Genomic DNA, 22594 nt, shown 5'->3' with positions numbered 1-22594 from the left:
TTACTTAGCTTCAGCATCAGTCCTTCCAATGAGTATTCAGGGTTGGTTTCCTTTTAAATTGACTGGTTTATCTGCTTGCTGTCCAAGGGATTCTTAGGAGGCTTCTCCAGCACCACAATTCAAAGGCATCAATTCTTTGGCGCTCTGCCTTCTTTACAGTCCAGCTCTCACAACTGTATGTGACTACTGGGAAGACCATTGCCTTGACTTTATGTACTTTTGTTGGGAGAGTGATGTCTCTGCTTTTCAACACACTGTATAGGTTTGTCATAGCTTTCCTGCCAAGAAGCAATCGTCTTCTGATTTCATGGCTGCAGTTACCATCTGCAGTGACTTTAGAGTCCAAGAAGAGAAAATCTGTCACTGCTTCCACCTTTCCCCTTCTATTTGCCATGAAGTAATGGGGCCAGGTGTCATAATCTTAGTTTTACTCAGAGTTTTAAGCTGGATTTTTCACTCTCCTCCTTCACCCTCATCAAGAGGTTCTTTAGTTCCTCTTCACTTTCTGCCTTTAGGGTGGTATCATCTGCATATCTGAGGTTGCTGATGTTTCTCATGCCTATCTTGATTCCCCCCTTGTAACTCATTCAGCCTGGCATTTCCTATGATGTGCTCAGCGTATAGGTTAAATAAACAGGGTGACAACAGACAGCCCTGTCATACTTCTTTCTCAATCCTCAACCAAGCAGTTCCATACAGGGTTCTAACTGTGGCTTCTTGACTGGCACACAATTTTCTCAGGAGACAGTTAAGATGGTCTGGTATTCCTATCTCTTTAAGAAGTTTCCACAGTTTATGACCCACACAGTCAAAGGCTTCAGCGTAGTGAATGAAACAGAGGTAGCCAAAGATGGAGAAGCTGTATACAGTCAGCAAAACCAAGACCTGGAGGTTGACAAGCTTACATATGTATAAAATCTGAAGCAGGAGATTGGAGGAAGTTACATGGAATACCTAGGGGTAAAGAAGTACAGGTAGAAAGAACAGCTTGTGCAAAGCCCTGGGAGAAGCATGCCAGGTATTTATGAGGAACAAAGAAGCCAGTGTAACTGAAGGAAGTTCTAGGCATTGAGGTCAGAGACATAACAGTAAACCATTGTAGGAATTCTCCAAGTGATATGCGAAGCCATCAAAGGGTTTTGGGATAAGATGTGACAAGATATGCTTTAGGTTTTAAAAAACTGATTTGATTGCCATCTTGGGAATAGATAGTAGGAAGCAAGAGAAAGTAGGGAGAGTATTTAGGAAATTAGTCAAGATTTATGGACTGACGATGGAGTTGTGATTTAATGAAATGAGAAAAGGTTGCAGGTGTAGCATGTTTGCGAAGAAAGATGAGGAATTTAGTTTTGAATATGGCAAATAGATGTGCTTCCTTGGTGGTTCAGTTGGTAAAGAACCTGCCTGCAATGCAAGAGATCGCCTGCAATGCAGGAGACCTGGGTTGGATCCCTGGGTCAGGAAGATCCCCTGGAGAAGGAAAGGGCAACACACTTCAGTATTCTGGCCTGGGAAATCCCATGGATGAAGGAGCCTGGCAGGCTACAGTCCATGGGGTTGAAGAGTTGGACATGACTTAGTGTTAAACCACCACCAATGGCAAATAGATGCCAATTAGATGAACGAGTGGTGAAATGGGAAATATGAATCAATACAGTTGGAGAGTGAGTGGGAAGGGCTGTAGATTGGGAGTCATCAACCTATAAAAAGTGAAAGTTAGTCACACAGTTATGTCTGACTCTTTGCGATTCCATGGACTGCAGCCTGTCCCACTCCTCTGTCCATGGATTTCTCCAGGCAAGAGTACTGGAGTAGGTTGCCATTTTCTTCTCCAGGGATCTAACCAACCTAGGGATTGAACCCAGGTCTCCCACATTGCAGGTGGATTCTTTACCAGCTGAACCACAAGGGAAGCCCCATCAACCTGTAAATGCTATTTAAAACTCTTATGGTGGTGGGTTAGCAACTAAGTAGTGTCCGACTCTTGCGATCCCATGGACTGTAGCCCACCAGGCTCCTCTGTCCATGGGATTTCCAGGCAAGAATAATTTAAAACTCTAAGGTTGGGTAAGATCTCTGAGAGTTGTGTGTAGTAACATCTGTAGGTTGAGTAGTTTAATAGTAGCCAGCTGAGTAGAGAAGAAATAATTGGCTATTTAAAGTCACTAGACTTGTCAGTTATCATGTGTATAAACTTTCCATCTTGGACCTGGACTCAGTTTTGGAGTTGAGGGCCATTATGTGATAATTTAAATCTATAAGGTATGTTTCATTTGAAATGGAAATAGATGAGAAGAGATACCAGTACAGCTTACAGGACAGAAAAAAATACATGTTAGGACTAGGAACCAGACAATTTTGCTAGTTATTTAATAAGAAAGCATAGATCTTTCTCTTTTTGGATATATAAAAAAATCTTATGGAAGTTTTTCTTGTACTTTTTAATTGTAATAAAACATACTTCACAAAAAAATTACCATTTTAACCATTTTTAAGAGTACAATTCAGTAGCATTAATTACAATCACAATGTTCTGCAACCATCCACACTTTCAGGGCCTTTAAATTCTTCACATTACACAGGCAAATTATAAATAATGATAGTATTTTCTGGTGGAAATTGAGTATTAGGAAGATGGGAAAAAACAAGTTTGAAATCTGAATTCTTCATTAGTGATAAATGTTGGCTAGAAAGACTGCAGAGGCTTATCCATAGAAAGAGAAATGGGGGACCAGTGTCAAAAATAGGAAAGGTTGGAGTAAATACTAACAAAAATCTTAATAGATACTCTCTGAGAGGATAAAAGTTCAGAACAACTTTGGTCACAGTGAATAGGAATAAATTTTGGTCAACTTGAAGTTGATGAGGGATGCTCAGAAAGAGAATAGTGCCGGGTAAGGGGTGGTTTAAAAAGACAGTCTATAATGCAGTGGGACCAGGAAGAAGAAACTTGGAAGTTCCTGGGAGTTTAGGAGTTGGTGGGGAACAGGGCGGAAATCCAGAGCTAAGCAGAAGGCACAGATTCAGAAAGTCCTGGCAAAGCAGAAGTATTTGCGTAATTCCTAGGGCCCCAAAGAGAGATCTTGCTTTAGCAATTATTTCTTTGGCAGAGTTGATGGGAATGGAATTGAAGCTTAGTAGGGGGTTGCTGCTGCTGCTGCTGCTAAGTCACTTCAGTCGTGTCCGACTGTGTGCGACCCTATAGACAGCAGCCCACCAGGCTCCCCCAACCCTGGGATTCTCCAGGCAAGAACACTGGAGTGGGTTGCCTTTCCTTCTCCAATGCATGAAAGTGAAAAATGAAAGTGAAGTCGCTCAGTCATGTCTGACCCTCAGCGACCCCATGGACTGCAGCCTTCCAGGCTCCTCCGCCCATGGGATTTTCCAGGAAAGAGTATTGGAGTGGGGTGCCATTGCCTTCTCCTAGTAGGGGGTTAGGGAGGCCGAAACTGAGGCTCATTAAGAAGTTCAGAAAAGGCAGAACTGATTTGGTGAGAAAGAGTGTGCAATGTGAGTACAATTCCATAAGTTCCTGGAAGGCGTGAAGAACCGAAATTTGGTTCTGAAAAAGGTTCATTTTAGGGAATTCAGAAGGCAGCCCGATGGACGGTTACAGCACGGGAGAGAGCTTTCTGAGGCGGCGGGTTTGGAAAGGATCTTCTCCCCTGGCCATACTTCCCTTCTTCTCTGTAACAGAAGAGGCCTGAAAAGCGAAGCCAGAAGTAGGGACGCGGGGTGAAGCTGGGTGAAGGGGAGGCGCCCTGCCGGGGCGACTTCCCCAGCGGGCCTTGACCCAGGCCCCGCCCCTGGTATACGCAATCAGCGCGCGTCGCGCGGTGCTGCCCGTGGTATTCCGCCCCGCCCGCGCGGCGGTCGGTGCCCTGTCACTGCCTGCTCCGTCCATGGCTAGGGCCCTTGGGTTGTAAATTGACGACCAAAGCTCCCGACGCGGCCCTGGTCCTGATGGCGGCGGCGGCGGCGGCCCTGGCAGCCACCGAGCCACCTCCAGCGATGCCGCAGGCGGCAGGAGCCGGAGGGCCCGCCGCCCGCCGAGACTTCTACTGGCTGCGCTCCTTCCTGGCTGGAGGTGGGTGTCCCCCTGGGGGACCTGGCAGCGCGCGGAGTGGCCAGGGCGGGATCCCGGGCAGATCGGGTGTAAGCGGCCGAGATGACATTCTTCAACTCTGGCTGCTCCAATGCCCAGCCAGGTGTTTGCCCAACCTGCTGTAATCTCTTTCTAATAATTACTGGACTAGTGACAGCAGGATTCTGGGGAGAAACGGCCTCGAGGATAGGCTGGGGATGTGGAAGGGCATAACCAGGCACCCATTGTTCAAGTTTGGATAGCAGGGAAAAGAGGGGAGCCCCGTAAAGGAGCCCAGGGTTTCAGTGAAACATGCTGGGCACTCCTCTCTTTTATAGAGACTGCGCACTATCGAGTGTAGAATTGGATTTTGCTGTTTACTTAAAAGCAAGCAAGCAAGCAAACAAACAAACAAATACTGGAAGACAGCTGTTTAAGAATGACTGGGAAATTGTGCAAAACTGTCTACAACCAAAACTGGTTCCGGTGGTTCTAGCAAACTGTGCAATAGCTACTTGACATGTAGCTGGTGCAACCCTACTGTTGGTGTGACTGTGGGGCCGGAAGTTTCATGTTATCTCTCAGAAATTTCTTCTGCTTTCCCATAAAGAGATGTTTCAGTCTCTACCCTCTCTTAATTGACTGGGTTGTCATCACTTAATCATTTAAGGCTGGGACTTTTTAAAATTTCCACATTATAAGCACTTGTAGAAAGATATGTGTAGGTTGCAGTAGTATTAATAATTATTTTGTTCTGCTGATAAAAACGGAGAAGGCAATGGCACCCCACTCCAGTACTCTTGCCTGGAAAATCCCATGGACGGAGGAGCCTGGTAGGCTGCAGTCCGTGGGGTCGGGAAGAGTCGGACAGGACTGTGACTTCACTTTCACTTTTCACTTTCATGCACTGGAGAAAGAAATGGCAACCCACTCCAGTGTTCTTGCCTGGAGAATCCCAGGGACAGGGGAGCCTGGTGGGCTGCCGTCTATGGGGTCGTACAGAATCAGACACGGGACTGAAGCAACTTAGCAGCAGCAGCAGCAGCTGATAAAAAGGTCATTATTTATACAAGGAAATATTTGAGTGCCTGCTCTGTTTCTGTTACAAGCTTAGTGTACATCAGGGAACAAAACAAGGATCTTAGAGTTTATATTGGTTGAGGACTTGTGGTGAGAAAGACAATGAACAACATGGAAAAATAAGTTGTACGGTGTATTAGAGATGACGAGTGAAATGGGAAGAAGTGAAAAGGACAATGGGCCAAAGAAATGGAGAAGCTAACTGGTACAGTATTAAATAGGATAATTTGTGGTACGTCTCACTGGAAGAATGACACAAGCAAACTTGAAAAGGGGATGGAGTTTAGCAAGTTGATTTCTAAGGTGGAGCATTCCAGGTGGAGAGAAAAGCTAAAGCAAAATCTTCAAAGTCAAGGAGGGCCTTATCACTCAAAGAACATCAGTGAGACCTGTGCAACTGGAGCCAAGTGGTATTGATGGGGGAAGGAGGTTAGAAAGTTAAAGGGGACAGGAAGTGAAGGGTCTTGCAAACCATTGTAAAGATTATGAATTTTATTGGAGTGAAGTAAGGAGCCATTACAGGTCTGTAGTAGAGAAGTGACCTGATATGACATGTTTCCAAAGGATCACTTTGGCTGCTCTGTGGAGAATAACTGTAGGGATGTAAATATGGGAGATGGGGGGCCAGTTTGGTGGTTTTTGCAATAATTCAGATGTTAGATGATGGGTACTTGAATCAGGTTAGTAGCAGGGGAGGTGGTGAAAAATTATGATAATCTGAATATGAAAAGAATACATGGTTTTCTGACAGGTTAGAGATAGGGTAAGGAAGAGAAGTCAAGGGGGACTTATTTTGGTCTGAACACCTGAAAGGATGAAGTTGAAACAGGAAGCCTGTAGTTGGAACAGCTTTCATGATAGTGGTAGGGAAAGATCAGGAATTCAGTTTTGGGCATGTTATATTTTGTGATGTTGACACTGGAGTCTTGGTACCATGTAGGCCAGGTTAACAACTAGGACTCTCATATGCTACTGATGGTAGTGCAAATTGGTACAGTCACTTTGGAGAACTGGTTGTGTGGTTATCTATGGGCATTTGTATACCCGCAGTTGATCCAGCTATGATCCAACAGTTCCACTCTGAGGTGTATACCCAACATATGTATTTATGTTCTTATCTTTGATATTCATACTATCCCTAAAGCAGAAGCAACCTACATGTCCATCAGTGTTAGAATATATAACTGAAATATGGTATTATCATAGAGTGAAATACTAGTAACACTGAAAATGAGTAAATTCCTGCCTCACCAACAATGTGTATGAATCTCACAAGTGTAATAATGAACAGGAGGAAGCCAGATACACTCACTACATACTGTGTGATTGTATTTGTATAAAGCTCAGAAATAGCCAAAGCTAAATTCATATTGTTGGAACTCAGAGGACATTTGGTTGTCTCTGAGAAGCAACAAATAGTGATTTGAGTATAAGAGAGGGACTTTTGGGAGACTGGTAATGTTCCATTTTTTTGATTTGGGTGACGTTTCTCTGGATCACGAAACTAAGATCCCATGTACTGAGAAGAGTTCGCATGCTGCAATGAAGATCCCCTGTGTGGGACAGCCAAATAAACAAATCAATATTAAAAAAGGAGTACTTACCTCAGAATGTAATTGTAATGATTAAATTAAAAAGTAGCTGTAAAAGCCTAGGCACAGTGCCTGCGGTTGAATCTCTTAACCTAGTAACTCTTACAAAGGAAAGCATACTTGTTTTTTTGCTGATGATTAGCAGTGGTCTTTGGCAAATATCTCAAGTTGCTTAAAATGAAGATAAAGGCTACTTGACCTAACTCAGTGGACTTTTGTAATGATTAATCGAGCTATAAAGTAATATGATGAACAAGATATTATAAAAGAAACTACTTATTCGGCAGATTCTAAATAATTTTTATATGGTTAATTCATAATGACTGGGAAAATAACAAACTATTCTGAAACCAAATATACCCCAATGCAAATTATTTTTAGTTTATCCTCAATTTTGAGTGACCATGACTATTATTTCCATTAGTTCGGATAAGAGAAGCTTGATATAGAAGCTTACATGTGGATTTAATATTTGAGTACAAATAGGCAACTTATTTCTGGATATCTCAGAATATGGATTTTAGTACCAGTTACATGCTGAGCTATTAAGTAAATGTGTGTGGATTTTAAATGATTTTGTCTTACATTTTAAACAATTTTGTAAAGTAAGATTCATTCATTCATTGAGTAAATAGGTATTGAGTACCTGTTGAATGCCAGCCCCTGAACTAGTCTCTGGGGATGTAGTAGTGAAGCAACTCAGGAAATTCCAGTACTCTTTTATCTTTCTTAATAAATATGTGATGATGAAGATAATCATAGAAAAAGACACCAAGGACTTTTTTTGTCCATCTTTTTATAATAGTAAAAACTCATTTGGTTGAGTGCTTGCTACATATAAGGTACTTCACCAAAGTGTCTTTAGTCTGTTCAGGCTTCTATAACAAGTATACAATAATCTGGGAAACTCATAAGAATAAACTTCTTTCTCCAAGTTCTTGAAACCAAGAAGTGCAAGGTCATGGTACCAGCAGCTATCTGGGGAGACCCCGCTTCATCATAGCTGTCAACTTCTCACTGTGTTTTTACACAGTGCAATAAGCCAACGATATCTCTGAGGCCTCTTTTTGCGGGGGATGGTGCTTGTGGGATCCTAGTTCCCTGACCTGGGATGGAACTTCTGCTTCTCTCAGCGGGAGTACAGAGCCTTAAGCACTGGACCACCAGGGAAGTCTCTCTGGGGCCTCTGTTATAAGAGGATTGGTTCATTCATGAGTGCCCTAATTACCTCCTCTAATACCACCTCCCACCTCTAAATACCATCACTAGGAATTAGTTTTCAACATACAAATTTTCAATTCAGTTTAGTCGCTCATTCATGTCCGACTCTTTGTGACCCCATGGACTGCAGCACACCAGGCTTCCCTGTCCATCATCAACTCCCAGAACCTACTCAAACTCACGTTCATTGTGTCGGTGATGCCATCCAACCCATCCAACCATCTCATCCTCTGTCGTCCCCTTCTCCTCCCACCCTCAATCTTTCCCAGCATCAGGATCTTTTCAAATGAGTCAGCTCTTCGCATCAGGTGGCCAAAGTATTGGAGTTTCAGCTTCAGCATCAGTCCTTCCAATGAACATTCAGGACTGGCTTCCTTTAGGATTGACTGGTTGGATTTCCTTGCAGTCCGAGGGACTCTCAAGAGTATTCTCCAACACTACAGTTCGAAAGCATCAATTCTTTGGTGCTCAGCTTGCTTTATAGTCCAGCTCTCACATCCATACATGACAACTGGAAAAACCATAGCCTTGACTAGACGGACTTTGTTGCCAAAGTAATGTCTCTGCTTTTTAATATGCTGTCTAGGTTGGTCATAGCTTTTCTTCCAAGGGGCAAGCATCTTAATTTCATGGCTGCAGTCACCATCTGCAGTGGTTTTGGAGCTCCCCCAAACAAAGACTCTCACTGTTTCCATTGTTTCCCCATCTATTTGCCATGAAGTGATGGGGCTGGATGCCATGATCTTATTTTTCTGAATGTTGAGTTTTAAGTCAAATTTTTCACTCTCCTCTTTCACTTTTATCAAAGGCTCTTTAGTTCTTCTTTACTTTCTGCCATAAGGGTAGTGTCATCTGCATGTCTGAGGTTATTGGTATTTCTCCTGGCAATCTTGATTCCAGCTTGTTCTTCATCCAGCCTGGCATTTTGCATGATGCACTCTGCATATAAGTGAAGTAAGCAGGGTGACAATATACAGCCTGGGTGTACTCCTTTCCCGATTTGGAATTTTGGGGAACACAAACTGTATACAGCAAAAAGTCTTTATATATTATCACCTTAGAAGCATGCCAAGCTAGTAGGACTGAACTGGATTCTGATTTATGTTAAAGCCCATGTATGTACTTTACTCTCATCAACATGTCTGCACAGTGGCATGTGGTGGGGACAAAATACATAATTGCTGGATGACTGAATGTAGTAGTGAAGGGACCCACAAAGTTCCAGTACTCTTGCATCTTTCTTAACAAATATGCAATGATGAAGAGCTGAACATAATCATAGAAAAGACACCAAGGACTTTTTTGTCTACCTTTTTATAATAGTAGTAACTCATTTGGTTGAGTGGTTATTACATGTAAGGTACTTCACAAAAATGTCTCAGTCTGTTCAGCCTTCTGTAACAAAAGTACTATAATCTGGGTAACTTGTAAGAATAAACTTCTTGTGCTGTAAATGAATAATGGAATTTTATGGGTTAAATTTGGTTATTTCTATGAGAAGTCATCCAGAAGAAGATGTTTCAAACAGAGTCTTGTAGCTGTGTAAATACCTCCAAGTGTCTGTCCCATCACCACATTTAGCAAGATTCCAGTGTTCATCAGCAATTAAGGGGCAGATTTATACTCTTTGAACTTATTTTCAAGCCTGACATGCTCAATTATTAAGTTATAGAGAATGGGAGCCAATCGTCTTCATATCTCTGCTTCTGGGCAGTTCTATTTGTGGGGATCAAATGAGAGATTAGAGTTTGCTAGCTGAATCAGTCAGTTCAGTTCACTTGCTTAGTCATGTCTGACTCTTTGCAACCCTGTGGACTGCAGCACGCGAGGCTTCCCTGTCCATCACCATCTCCCAGAGTTTACGCAAACTCATGTCCATTGAGTCGGTGATCCCATCCAACCATCTCATCCTCTGTCTTCCCCTTCTCCTCCAGCCTTCAATCTTTCCTAACATCAGACTCTTCAACGAGTCAGTTCTTCGCATCTGTTCAGTTGTGTCTGAATTTATTTATTTTTTATTTATTAGCCAAATTTGTTTATTTATTATTTGTTTATTAGCCAAATAAATTTAATCATGATTTCTGTTTGGAAAGAAATGGTATGCCATGTCTTCCTGATCTTTTCAAATTTTGTAGGTATTGCTGGATGCTGTGCCAAAACAACAGTTGCTCCCTTGGATCGAGTAAAGGTTTTGTTACAAGCTCACAACCACCATTACAGACATTTGGGTGAGTTGACAGATGCTGAAGATAAAAATGAAAATGTTATCCTTTTGCTGGCTTGGTTTCTAGTTGTGAATTATAGCGGAAAGAGGACACAAAAGGGAGTTCAAGTTTGGAGGCAAATTTGCAGGAGATGTAGCTGTTACCATTTTAATATTTTCATTTGTGATAGTGGTTATGTAGTTATCATTTTAGGGTACTAATGTACTCTGAACTAAAATCTTTGAATCATTTAAGTAATTACTACATATTTGTTTATGGAGATTAACAAATCACATCCTTAACAGACACACTTAACAGCTTAGCTTGATTAAAAAAAAATACAGTTAGTGATACAGATTAGGTTGTTCCTTTAAACGCTTAAGTGTGTGTTGTAGATACCTTAGGACAAACAGAATCCAGTGCAGTTAGTATATATTGATAAACTTGCATTGTTAAAGAAATATCAAGCCCTTAGTTGTTCCTTACAGACATAAAAATCAGCTATTTTAATTAACTTGGACACTCTAATAACATATCATTGGTGGAAATAAGAATTTTTTATAGCTCTTTTTGGAGGGCATTTTGATAATATGCATCAAAGTCTTGAAAAGACAGGTCCTCTTTGGCTTTGCAATTCTAGTTCTAGAAGTTGTTTTAAGAAAGTAATCAGAAATATGCTCAAAGAGGTATATACAAGAATCAAAGTATTATTTCTGTTGGTTTAAAAAATAAGAGCCAACCAAAATGTTTAATAATAGAGAATTGGTTAAGTTAAATAATAAGTATTATTTAAATAAATAAGTCCATATTATAGACTCTTTTGCAATTATAAAAATTATAAAAGAATATTAACTGACTAGGAAGGATGTTTATAACAGTTAAATGAAAAAATATTGCAAATGATCTAATGACATTGCATTTTGTCTAAGTAAATGTCTGTTTAGAGAAAATGCTAGAAGGAGAAATATGAACGTTAAGTGCTTAATTTTCAATGGTGAGATTATAGGTAATTTTTTTCCTCTAAGCTTATTTGTAATACATATTGAACATATATTAACTTTTAGAGAGCAAAAGATTTAAAACAAAAAAATTAATGTGGACAGACACCAAGAAAAAGGTTAGGTCAAGGCAACTAACTCAAACACTCCGTTGCTTTTACAGTTTTATGCTTCAGTGATGTATACTCTGCATAATCTATCCATCATTTTATAAGAAGGATATTTAACAGAGTGAATAATTCAGTTATTTTAACAATTGGGTTTTTAAAATGTGATTTTATTTTTATTTATTGTGGCTCATTTTATTGTCAGTAAATAAATCTGCTCTTTAAATTGAAAGAAAAAAATTGCTAATATCTCCGTGTCCTACTGCTCACTCAGGTATAGAAAGAATCAGATATTTGAAATTGTTGAGAGACTATATATAAAACTGGAAAGGAAGGAAATGATTTTCTTTTGTTGTCTAAATTGAGGATGAAAGGAGTTATATTACTCAGTATCTGGTGGTGTTTAACAATGACCCAACATATGAATGTCTGAGCAGTATTGTTTCATTCCTTTAAACTTCTCCCCATGCTGATGTATGTTGTTTTGTTTCCTGATTTGTAATCATTAGGTTACATATTCACATTAGATTTCACGCTCTACAGGGCTGCATGCCATGGGTTGCAGTGTACCCTACAAGGCATTCAGAATTTGAAATAGAATTCCTGGAATGCAGCAATGAACATATTGGTGTACTTTCATGTATCTTTGAAATATACAACCCCCCCAAAAAAAAGTGTTAGTGGCTTTTTAATTTATTTGAAAAATGTTGTTGGGCATTTTATTCTGGATGCCTCCCTTTTTACATGCATAAGGTAGTTTTTAAGCTTTGCTTAAATTTAAAAGCAAACATGATTTTTCACAAAGATGAAAAAGATATGCTATTGAATAAGACTTCCACTTTAGCTTCTTTTAAAAAGTGTATAGCATTACTTCCAAGGCATCAAAAACTTTATTTTGAATCAAAATTATTCTGACCAAATGAAAAACAAGGGTTATAACTAGAATTTCTTCTTCCCCAGTTTGCAATGAGTGTAAGGAATTTTTTTCTTGTAATATATTGAAAATCTTTGACCTCCATTTAACTTTTTATAACCAATGTGATATAAAAATAGGGATTTGAATCATAATAGGCTTATTTAAAAATCCTCTTAATTTTGCTGTCTTTATGTTTTATTTTTATTTTTTGAATGTACAATATTTTCACAAGTTCATAATTCATAAAGTATAAAAGCAAACACCTTTCTCCCTCTTTATCTCTTCATTAGAATTAAGCATTTTTATAATTTTCTTCCATTTCCCTTCAGAGGTTATGTGTATATACACAAGCGTATGCTTATATTTTATTAAATGTTCCTTGCAATTCTAGCTTGATAAAAATAAGAAGGATATAGAAAAGGATCTAAATAACACACAAGCTTGATATAACATAGACACAGAAGACTTTGCACCCTACAGAGAATATATATTCTTTCCAAATATGCTTATAACACATGCAAAAATTCGTTCAGTGTTATACCATAAAGAAAAATCTCAATTTCCCAAAGTAATAATAGTACAGAGTATAGGTTGAAGGAGAAAAAACAGTGTAATTATCTCAAGGGATATTTAAATGCCATTTGAAAACATTCAACATCCAGTGTTTTTTTTTTTTTTTTCCCTAGGTGAGATGTTTGTGAAAAGCATATAGCTGGACTTGGCCTTTTAACAGAATTTGAGAGTCTTTGGCTTTTAACAGAAGAATTTATATAATTTAGATTTCTTTTTCAATTATAGATTTGTGTTTTCTGTTCATTGTGCTTTTCTTGTGTCCTCCCCAGCCACCCTCCCTTGCTCTTTGTCTCCTGATTTCCTTTTTTTGAAAGTACTCTATTTCACTTCTACTAATTATTTCTCTTTAAATATTTGTAACAAAGAGTCTTAGAGAATAATTTAATAAACATATTTGGAGCCACACAGAACTTCAGAAATAAGCATTATCAGTACAGTTGAAACCTGATCTATGCTTCCTGTTCCTGCTCTGTGGCCATTGTTCTAAATTTAATTACCCCTAAATTGTTAAAAACACATTTGAGTATCTTAAACTGAGCTTAATGTTAGTCTTCTCTTCCAGCAGGAAGGTGTTTTTGATAGATCTTAGGGGTGGTGTCTAAATATATTTAGTTTTATTATTCATATATTTTGGAAGAACTTTATGTATTATATGTATATATGTTTATATAAATAGAATTATTTTAAATAATTAGTTCACTTAGATATCTGTTTATTAAAAATGCTTTAGGGTTTATCTTTTCTTGGACATTAATAAGTACCTACCAGTTTTAATTTCTGGGAAGAGATCAAAAGGTTTCTTGAATTCTAAACTTTGAAATTTACCTTCATATTTGATAAAATTTTTGTTTGGAAAATTTGGAAGGAAACTTGAACTTAAATAGTTTAATGATATAATTTAAATAGTTTAATAATGGAATGTAGAAGTCTGTACTACAAACAGAATTAATGATTGGTATTATTGGAATAATAAACATCAATATGTCAGACCAGAAGTTAGTCTTTTATCTGTACTAATTGAAGTATACTATTAATAAAAATTTGCCCTGAATTTAGCTTTTTTTTTTCACTTTTTATTATGGAAACTTTCAAGCATACAGAAGTAGAGAGAATGATATAATGAGACCCAGGTTTCCATTACTGTACTTCAACAATTAGCAACATATGGTCAATTCTATTTCTTATACCATTCCCTCTCTCCACTGGCATATATTTTAAGTTAAGCTCCAGATATTATTCCATTCATAATTGCCTCAGCATACATCTCTAGACTAGAAAGACCACCCCCAAAATAATAATAATAATAATTACGGGCAGACACTTTAACCTCTGAGCCACCAGGGAAGCCCTTATTAACATATAATATTCATTAAATGTTCAGATTTCCATGGAAGTCTTGTCAACTTTCTTTTTGTTTTTACACTTTGTGTGTTTAATCAGGATTCATATGACATCATATGTTACAGTGTTAGAATTGGTTGATATATTGTTTGTGGCCTATAACATTTTCCTATACTTCTTTACTTTTTTCCTGTTTATTTATGGGGAAAGAAAACTGGGTTATTTATCCTATAGAATCCTCCATGGTCTGAATTTGGTTATTATGTCCCATGTTATTTTTAGAAATTAATTAATTAACTAATGAGTGAACTAACCACTGGACCGCCAGTGTCCCATATTATTTAGTGTCTTCTTGTATCACCCACATTTTCTGTAAAGTGATAGTTAAATCTAGACTTTGATTGGATATAGGTTCATTTTTTATTTATGGTAAGAATATATCATAGGTGGTGCTGTGTACTTGTGTAAATAGTTTTTAATTTGTAGGTTTTTTGTTTCTTTTATTAGCAGTTTCCTGCTTGAACAAACCACATATGTATCTGGGTCAGTCTAGGAAACCTTCTTCATCCTTCTAGATACCTAGTCATCTGCATTGCAATATCTGGACTTTGAATATAATTTCTATTAATTTTTTGGGTTATTTTAGATTTAATTAACAGTTTACCAAAACTTGTAGCTATTCTTGCTATGTTTTACATGTTTACATGCTGTGCTAGTCACTCAGTCATGTTCGACATGTTTACATGAGGAATGTTTGTGTTATTTGGACATATGATGTATTTTAAGTAGCTTTAAGTGTTATACAGAAATTACTATTCATGTAATTCGTCAAGCAAAATTACATCATGAATGATAGCATAGTAATTTTTATCTGTGATTGTCATGAAAATTTGGATTTAGGTAGTTTTCTCTGTTGTAATAGTATTTCTCTTCTAAAAATCTTTCTGAAAATAGGAGTATTTTCTACATTGCGTGCTGTTCCCAAAAAGGAGGGATACCTTGGATTGTATAAAGGGAATGGTGCAATGATGATTCGAATTTTTCCCTATGGTGCAATCCAGTTTATGGCATTTGAGCAATATAAAACGGTACTTGAACTTTTATCTTTTTTTTTTCCTCTTTTATATCTTTGAATAGCATACTTAGTTGTCAAGGCATTTGCTTTGGCCTTTAATGTTACTTTGGATGAATGGGTAAAGTAATGCCTTTTTGAAGGAATAAGACTTCTGATAATTTAAACTTTTAAGTATAACTTGAGTTTGGAGTTATCTGTTTCAGAATTGTTAGTCATTTTTGACTAGATTGTTTGTGTTCAGACTTATGAAGAAGAGCCAAGTGGATAATAGTAAATCCGTAAAATATCAATAGCTTTTTGATGTGCTTTTTGTTTCTCAGTTGTAGGAGAGGAATAATTGAGCCTTTGGATTTTCCTAATAAATAAAATAGTGAACCCATATTGTGAAAGTCTGTTTTTAAGTGACATTATAAGTTAACACCTTTCCCCATGTACTAAGTTTCTCTTCTCTGCCTGACTGAAAGTTTATCCTCTCAAACATCTTAGTGTAGAAAGGGATTAAATGCATTACATCACAGGGTATCTTAAAATGAAAAGTAAGCAGTAGAGATTGGGAACAACATTCTAACCTAGTCAGACAGAGTCAGTGCTATTATATCAAGACCTCCATAAATGCTTCATTTACATTTTATTCCTACTAATGCCATTCACACTTTAAGTATTTGTGGTCATCAGTGTGTAGTATAGTATATTTGGCAATATTGTTTCTGTCAAAGTGCATAATCAGAGCAGATGCTACAGAGGAAATTGTTGTTTAGTCGCTAAGTCGTGTCCGACTCTTTTGCGACAGAGGTTGCGACAGAGGAAATAACTGACCTCCTTTTGATGTGATATAACACTGCTCAGCTTTATATAATTGTGCTCATTTCACTCACATTCAGTACTAATTTCCTTTTTTTTTTTTTTTTAAAAGCTAGTTCTAAAACCCTTTTGAAAACAGTCTTTATCATTAAACAGTGAAGTTGGCAGCATTTAAGAAATATCTCATTTAATTTGTTGTTTTTGGTTTCTAGCTAATTACTACAAAACTGGGAGTTTCTGGTCATGTGCACAGATTAATGGCTGGATCCATGGCAGGTAAGGAGTGGGTATATTTTATTTCTGCAAATTAATTTCCTGGTATGTGTGACATTGATCACATAGCACACATTTGTTATCTTCCTATGCTCAATTATGCAAGAAATCATTTATATCCCAACTCAGAGGCTTTTACAGTAGGAGATGGTAAGGAGTAGTCTGCACTTAAAACTATGTGAAACATATGTTCCTTTTGACAGATCTACTTCTGGAAATGTGTATTTTTTTCTTTCAAAAAAATTTTTAAAATTATAATGGCTATAGTAATACATATTCCTATACAATGAAAAATAGTTCCACTCCCTGGAAGCAGTCATATTATTAATAGCAGTTTCTTATGTTATGCTTTTTTTCTAATACTATTCTATAGGATTAGAGCTTTTCTTTTACAGTTATCTCAAGACTCTTTCCTGTATCAGTACATAGATCTTTCTTATTTTTGTAAATAACTGTATTGTATTTTAAGGTAAGAATGTACCATTATTAAGACCACGGGAAGGTGATATATCAAAATCTTAAATTTTTGTGGATATCACAAGGTTTATAGGATTTTGATTTTTTTTGGACCTAGATTTACAGTGTGCAACCTGACCTACCTTATCCATAGTTTTGCCTTATCCAATGTTTACTTAGTTCTTTTTTACTTCTGATAGGCTGACCCCAGATCAGTAAGTAGAAAAAAATAACCAGGAATAGTGTTCAAAATGTTCAGCAAAACAACTGTAGAGATGCTAAAAAATAGGGCAGGTTTTGAAAGCCTCCAGTTAACTTTTTCATGACTGGATCAGGAAATGGTATGTGGTGGTGGTGGGAGTTCTGGTTATGGGAGAGGACTACCACAGGCATGATGGGGGCAGATCTTGGGAGCTGGAGCAACAGCTTTCTGTCAACTGGTATTTCACACTGGCATGACAGTGCTAACATGTATTGTGCACTTTCTTTGTACTGGTCACAGACCTGAGTACTTGTAATCTTTGGGCACTTGACATGTAGTTCAAAGAACAATACTATGAAGGAAGTGCTATGATTATCTCTCATTTTACAGAAGGAAAATTTTAATAAAGTTTTCAAATCTTATAATTTATCATTTCTAACATCACTTTAAAAATTTTTTGTCTCTTAAATTTTATAAGTGACTGGTCAAACTCTTTCTTTCAGGGTTGTAGGAAAGATGAAGTAGGATTATGAGTTAAATCCTGCTTTGTATTATTTTCTTTTCATGACACTTGATTATTGATGGAATAGCATGTTCATTTGGTGCTTTCAGCTTCATTTTTCTGAAATGAAAGTCATCTTAACATCAAAATTTCACTATATACTGGAAAGTAATAATAAACCAAAGGCACTTCAGTTATAAATTATTTAAAGGCTTTGGCTGTGCTAGGCCTTGTTGCCGCAGTCTTCTCTGGTTGTGGTTCGCAGGCTTCTCACTGCGGTGGCTTCTCTTGTTGTGGAGCCGGGCTGTTGGGCAGGAGGGCTCGGTAGCTGTGGTGCACGCAGGGGCTTCGTTGCTTCACAGCATGTGCAGTCTTCCTGGACCAGGGATTGAACTCGTGTCTCTTGCATTGGCAGGTGGATTCTTTACCCCTGAGCCACCAGGGAAGCCCCTCAATTATGTTTTAATTTTAATTTATTATTATTATTTTGGCTGTTCCAGGGCAGGTGGAGTCTTAGATCCCTGACCAGGGATGGATCCCTCACCCCCTTCAATGGAGGTGGATGGTCTTAACCACTGGACCACCACTGAAGTCCAGTGTGGTATTTTAAAAAAGCATTGACAGAGTCATCATGAAGTGAATCAGAACTTAGTTGAATAACCTCAAACTTACTTTACAGCGCAGTATTGATTTTTGTTTGAACAATGTAAGATGTCATAATCTTTTCTCTACTTAGGGCTTCATAATTTTATACTTCGAGTGAAGGGTAAAATATGATTATCAGAAGAATAGTTCTCACCTCCCACTTATTCCAAGGATAAATAAACATATTTAAAATCTTCAGGGATTTTCAAGATTTATCAGAGTATGAAAGTACTGAAAATTTTCTTGCTAAATTCTAAAGTTTAAAATTACATTTAAATCATTGAGTTGCTTTTAGAAATATCAGACAACAACCCCTGCACACTCCCCCCCCCCCAAAATTTGTAATTTTTAAACATCCTGGTTAAAAGATTTTGTTTTTCTTTAGGAAGATTTGATTAATTGCTCAAATTCAAAAGAAACACACCATATAAAAACATGCTGAAATCAACTGGCTGAAAAATTGTAAAACTAAATCATCAGTTGAGTATTATAGTAATCATAGGCATTGTTTTTACCATTCTCTGAGGTATAGTTATGTTATGGCAGCTCCTCAGCCTGACTTATAGTGTTACAGCTTTTAAGCTAATGCCTCCTTTACCTTTACAAATTTCTGGATGACCTCATTTTCTACAGAGTTTACTGTAGAAAAAAAATTTTGGTCACTTTGTTAATCCATTTATTTCATGTTAAGCCACTTGAAGCCAGTAAGAAGACAATGAGAAGGCTTGAGGGCATGTAAGAGGAAAGAAGAAATAAATAAAGTCTGGGAGAGCAAATGGGAAAGGAAAGACAAAAGTGATCCAGATAGGAAGCAGAAAAAAAATACAGGAGTTGTAAAAGTTTACAACTAAAAAATAAAATGAATAGTGATGATTTGGATAAATAAATTCTAGCAAAATCTGATGTTTAACCAAGTTGTGTCACTATGATCAAGCCTTAAAAAATGGTCAGTTTTTAAATTCTTTTCTATAGTTGTTAAACTCCTTAATATGAACCATTTCAATAAACATGAAACTTATTTATAGAAAATCTCTCTTCATTTTATTTTGTTAAAATTTCCCTTGTAAAAAAAAAAAAAATTTCCCTTGTAAAATATTTAGCACAAGCTGCAAAAAATTAAACCACGCTGCAAAATATGTAGTTTTTAAAATATCTGGATAATAAGATATTTGCTGTGAATTAAACATGGTATTACCGCCAAACCTTGTCTTAGGAACATCACATTTGCACTGTATTGGTTTAGATTCAGACTTAAAAGAGGCCATTTAGAAAAGTCACTGCCTGGACTGCTAGACATGACTAGTTTGAATACCAATAGATAAAAAAAAAATGTTAAATAATTGGGAAATGAATAGCTTGAAAACAAATAGCTCAGATGGAGAGCTTAAAATCAAATTGACTGAAATGAAGGATTGACATTTCCAACAACTGGACTGCTGGAATTCTTCTTCTTTTTTAAAAAATAATTTTATTTATGGCAGCAGGAGTTTTTCTCTAGTTGCTGCGAATAGGGGCTACTCTTTAGTTGCGGTGGGCTTCTCATTGCGGTGGCTTCTCGTTATGGAGCATGGGCTCTAGAGCCTGGGGTAAGTGGTTGTGGTGCACAGGCTTTGTTGCTTCATAGCATGTGGGAATCTTCCTGGATCAGGGATCAAACCTGTGTCTCCTGCATTCTGGCGGCTTCTTTACCACTAAGACACCAGGGAAGCCCTGACTGCTCGAATTTCTGAACTAAAAATTTCAATGTTAGAAAATATTAAGTAAATGTTTGAGAAAATGTAATTATAGGGAAGGCAATATATGTTGTGATATGAACCAGAAAATTTAGTCTCAAATTGTACTCTGTCATACAGAAACTCTGTGGATTTGGTCAAGTCTTTGGTGCTGTACAAAAATAGAAGACTATTTTTAATTTAAAAATAACTCATACATCAACTATACTACAATAAAGAAGATAAAAATAAAAACTCAGCTTGTTAGTTTATGGAATTTTTTATAAGTCATATGTTGATAAAAATCTAGGACTTAATAACTAAATTAGCTTAACAAGAGATTTTTATCCCTAAAACAAATTGTTTCTATTACTTTGGACATTATATTTTTATTATGTTTAAAGTGAAAGTCGCTCAGTCATATCTGACTACAGTCCATGGAATTCTCCAGGCCAGAATACTGGAGTGGGAGCAGCAGCAGTAGCCTTTCCCTTCTCCAGGGGATCTTCCCAACCCAGGGATTCAACCCAGGTCTCCCGCATTGCAGGCGGATTCTTTACCAGCTGAGCTATCAGGGAAGCCCCTTATTATGTTTAGTCAGTAACAAATTTATCTAAATATTATATATTTTTCAGATTTTTTTTTCTGTCATGCCACAGGGTATCTTAGTTCACTGATCAGGGATTGAATCCAGGACCTTGGCAGTGAGCGCATGGAGTCCTAACCACTAGACCACCAGGGAATTCCCCTTACTTAAATTTTAAAAAGAAGATACTGATTATGCTTTGAATTTTTTTAAAAAAGTGCCCTTATTTTATATTTAAAAGAATTCTTTGGGTAAGTTAAGCATATCTCCATTTTAGGATTAGAAAAAATAAGTAAAACATCAAATGTCCTGCCTACTGCTACGGAGATAGTCAGTTTTTCTTTTCTGATATCTTATCTGACAAGTAATAGAATTTTTAAAATACTCATGATCCACTAAGATCTGTAGTCTTTTGGTGCTAACATTTTAACTTCACAGTGGCAAGAATTTGAAAAGACGGTTTTTAGCTGATGAAATTATTATATAATTCTGTCAGTAATATTACCTTTGATTTCATTGGGTTTTCATCATTACTATATAATTTGAGACATTACTAATGATAGGATCTGATCTGATATATATATAAAATGATTCTTACACATTTTAAGTTTCTACTTTCTTTTCAGGTATGACAGCAGTTATCTGTACTTACCCTCTTGACATGGTTAGAGTACGCCTAGCATTCCAGGTGAAAGGGGAACACACTTATACAGGAATTATTCACGCATTCAAAACGATTTATGCAAAGGTATTTCATTTTTACTTTTCTTGTCTATAACATGCCCTTTTATACTTAGGCAATTATTTTTAATGTTATCTAAGTAGTTTTTCTTTTACTTATAATTATTAACATTAATAATAATTATGAAAACATATCTGTGTTTTAGTGTGGGTCCAGGATAATATATCCATTATAATGTATGCTTTTGTTCTTTTGCATTTATCATAATGAGCTCAATGTAATTTTACTTCTAATTTTTCTTCATGCAAAAGGAAGGTGGTTTCCTTGGATTTTACAGAGGCTTGATGCCTACTATATTAGGAATGGCTCCATATGCAGGTATGTTTTACATTTGGCAACATCTTGGGTTTTTCATTTTGTTGTAGGAATGATTTTAAAGTTGAGCATTTATTATTTAAGCCCCTAATCTGTCCAGAATTGCTTTTTTTCCTTTCTAAGGATAACCATTGATTAAATAATTTCTTCTTTTCCCAGTGATCTGTAGTGTCACTTCTTAAAACAATAATAGAGTGCAGTTTTATAATAAGTCCTTACATTTGGTAGGACAAGTCCCTTGACCGTATGTTTCTTTTTTTTTGAGTAATATAAGGACTGTAGATATCTTGCTATTCCACATGCATTTTAGAATCATTTTTTGATGTTGTACAAAAGTCTTTGTTGGAAGTCTGAATGAAATTGCATACAGAGCTTCGACATTTTTTGTTAGATATATTTATAGACACCTTATAAGCTTTGTTGTGTCTTTTACAAACATTATGTTTTAAGTTTATTGCTTGATTTAATTTTTATATGATTTTATAGCTAGCCATTCTACTTGTTGGTATTATAGCCAGTTACCATGTAAGTGCTTTGGATTTCCTGTGTGCACCATCACATCCTGTGCAAATAACATCATTTTTCTCACTTCAGTTCAAATCATTATTTGTCTGTTTCTGTTTATCTTGCTGTACTAGCTAAGGATCTACAGTGCATCAGTGAATAAAAGTGGTGATAGTTGGCGTTTTGGCTCATTACTGAATTTTAAAGGAAATGTTTCTAGTATTTATTTAGCCTAATGTACTATTTATCAGGTTGAGGTAGTATGGTAAGAATTTTTATCTGAACTGGTGTTGAATCTTTTCAGACACTCTTTTCTGCATTTACTGATATGATAAGTTTTTTCATTTAATCTATTAATTTGATGAATGACTTTAATAGATGTTCTAATGTCAGCCCAAATTGGTTATGATACAGTGATCTTTTTATATCCTATTGGGTTCCATTCACTAATTGTTTTTAGAAGTTTTACATCTATATTTATGAGTGAGGTGTGAGATTAGTTTGCAATTTTCTCTTCTTGAACATCCTTGTGTGGTTTGGGTATCATGGTTACATAGGTCTCATAGAATGAGTTGAAGAGTATTTCCTCATTTCTATCCTCAGGAACAATTTGTATAAAATTATTAGAATTATCTGTTTCTTGAAAGTTTTTATTGTGAGATGAT

At 36.8% G+C, this 22594-nt stretch overlaps 1 protein-coding gene across 1 annotated transcript in view; it reads left to right on the top strand.

The window, feature by feature from the left end:
* The first annotated feature begins 3823 nt into the window (after positions 1-3823).
* SLC25A16 (solute carrier family 25 (mitochondrial carrier), member 16) overlaps positions 3824-22594 on the top strand; it is a 29059-nt gene continuing 10288 nt past the window's right edge. The window contains exons 1-6 of the mRNA XM_010852176.1: positions 3824-4087; positions 10113-10205; positions 15071-15204; positions 16205-16268; positions 20995-21116; positions 21362-21428. Coding sequence (XP_010850478.1) covers positions 3964-4087; positions 10113-10205; positions 15071-15204; positions 16205-16268; positions 20995-21116; positions 21362-21428 — 604 coding nt within the window. The 5' untranslated portion in view covers positions 3824-3963. The remainder of the gene's footprint in view (positions 4088-10112; positions 10206-15070; positions 15205-16204; positions 16269-20994; positions 21117-21361; positions 21429-22594) is intronic.

Source organism: Bison bison, unplaced genomic scaffold, assembly GCF_000754665.1.
Source record: "Bison bison bison isolate TAMUID 2011002044 unplaced genomic scaffold, Bison_UMD1.0 scf7180017864309, whole genome shotgun sequence".
Lineage (NCBI taxonomy): Eukaryota > Metazoa > Chordata > Mammalia > Artiodactyla > Bovidae > Bison > Bison bison.
Note: the sequence above shows the minus strand (reverse complement) of the source record. Positions and strands in the feature narration are given on the sequence as shown.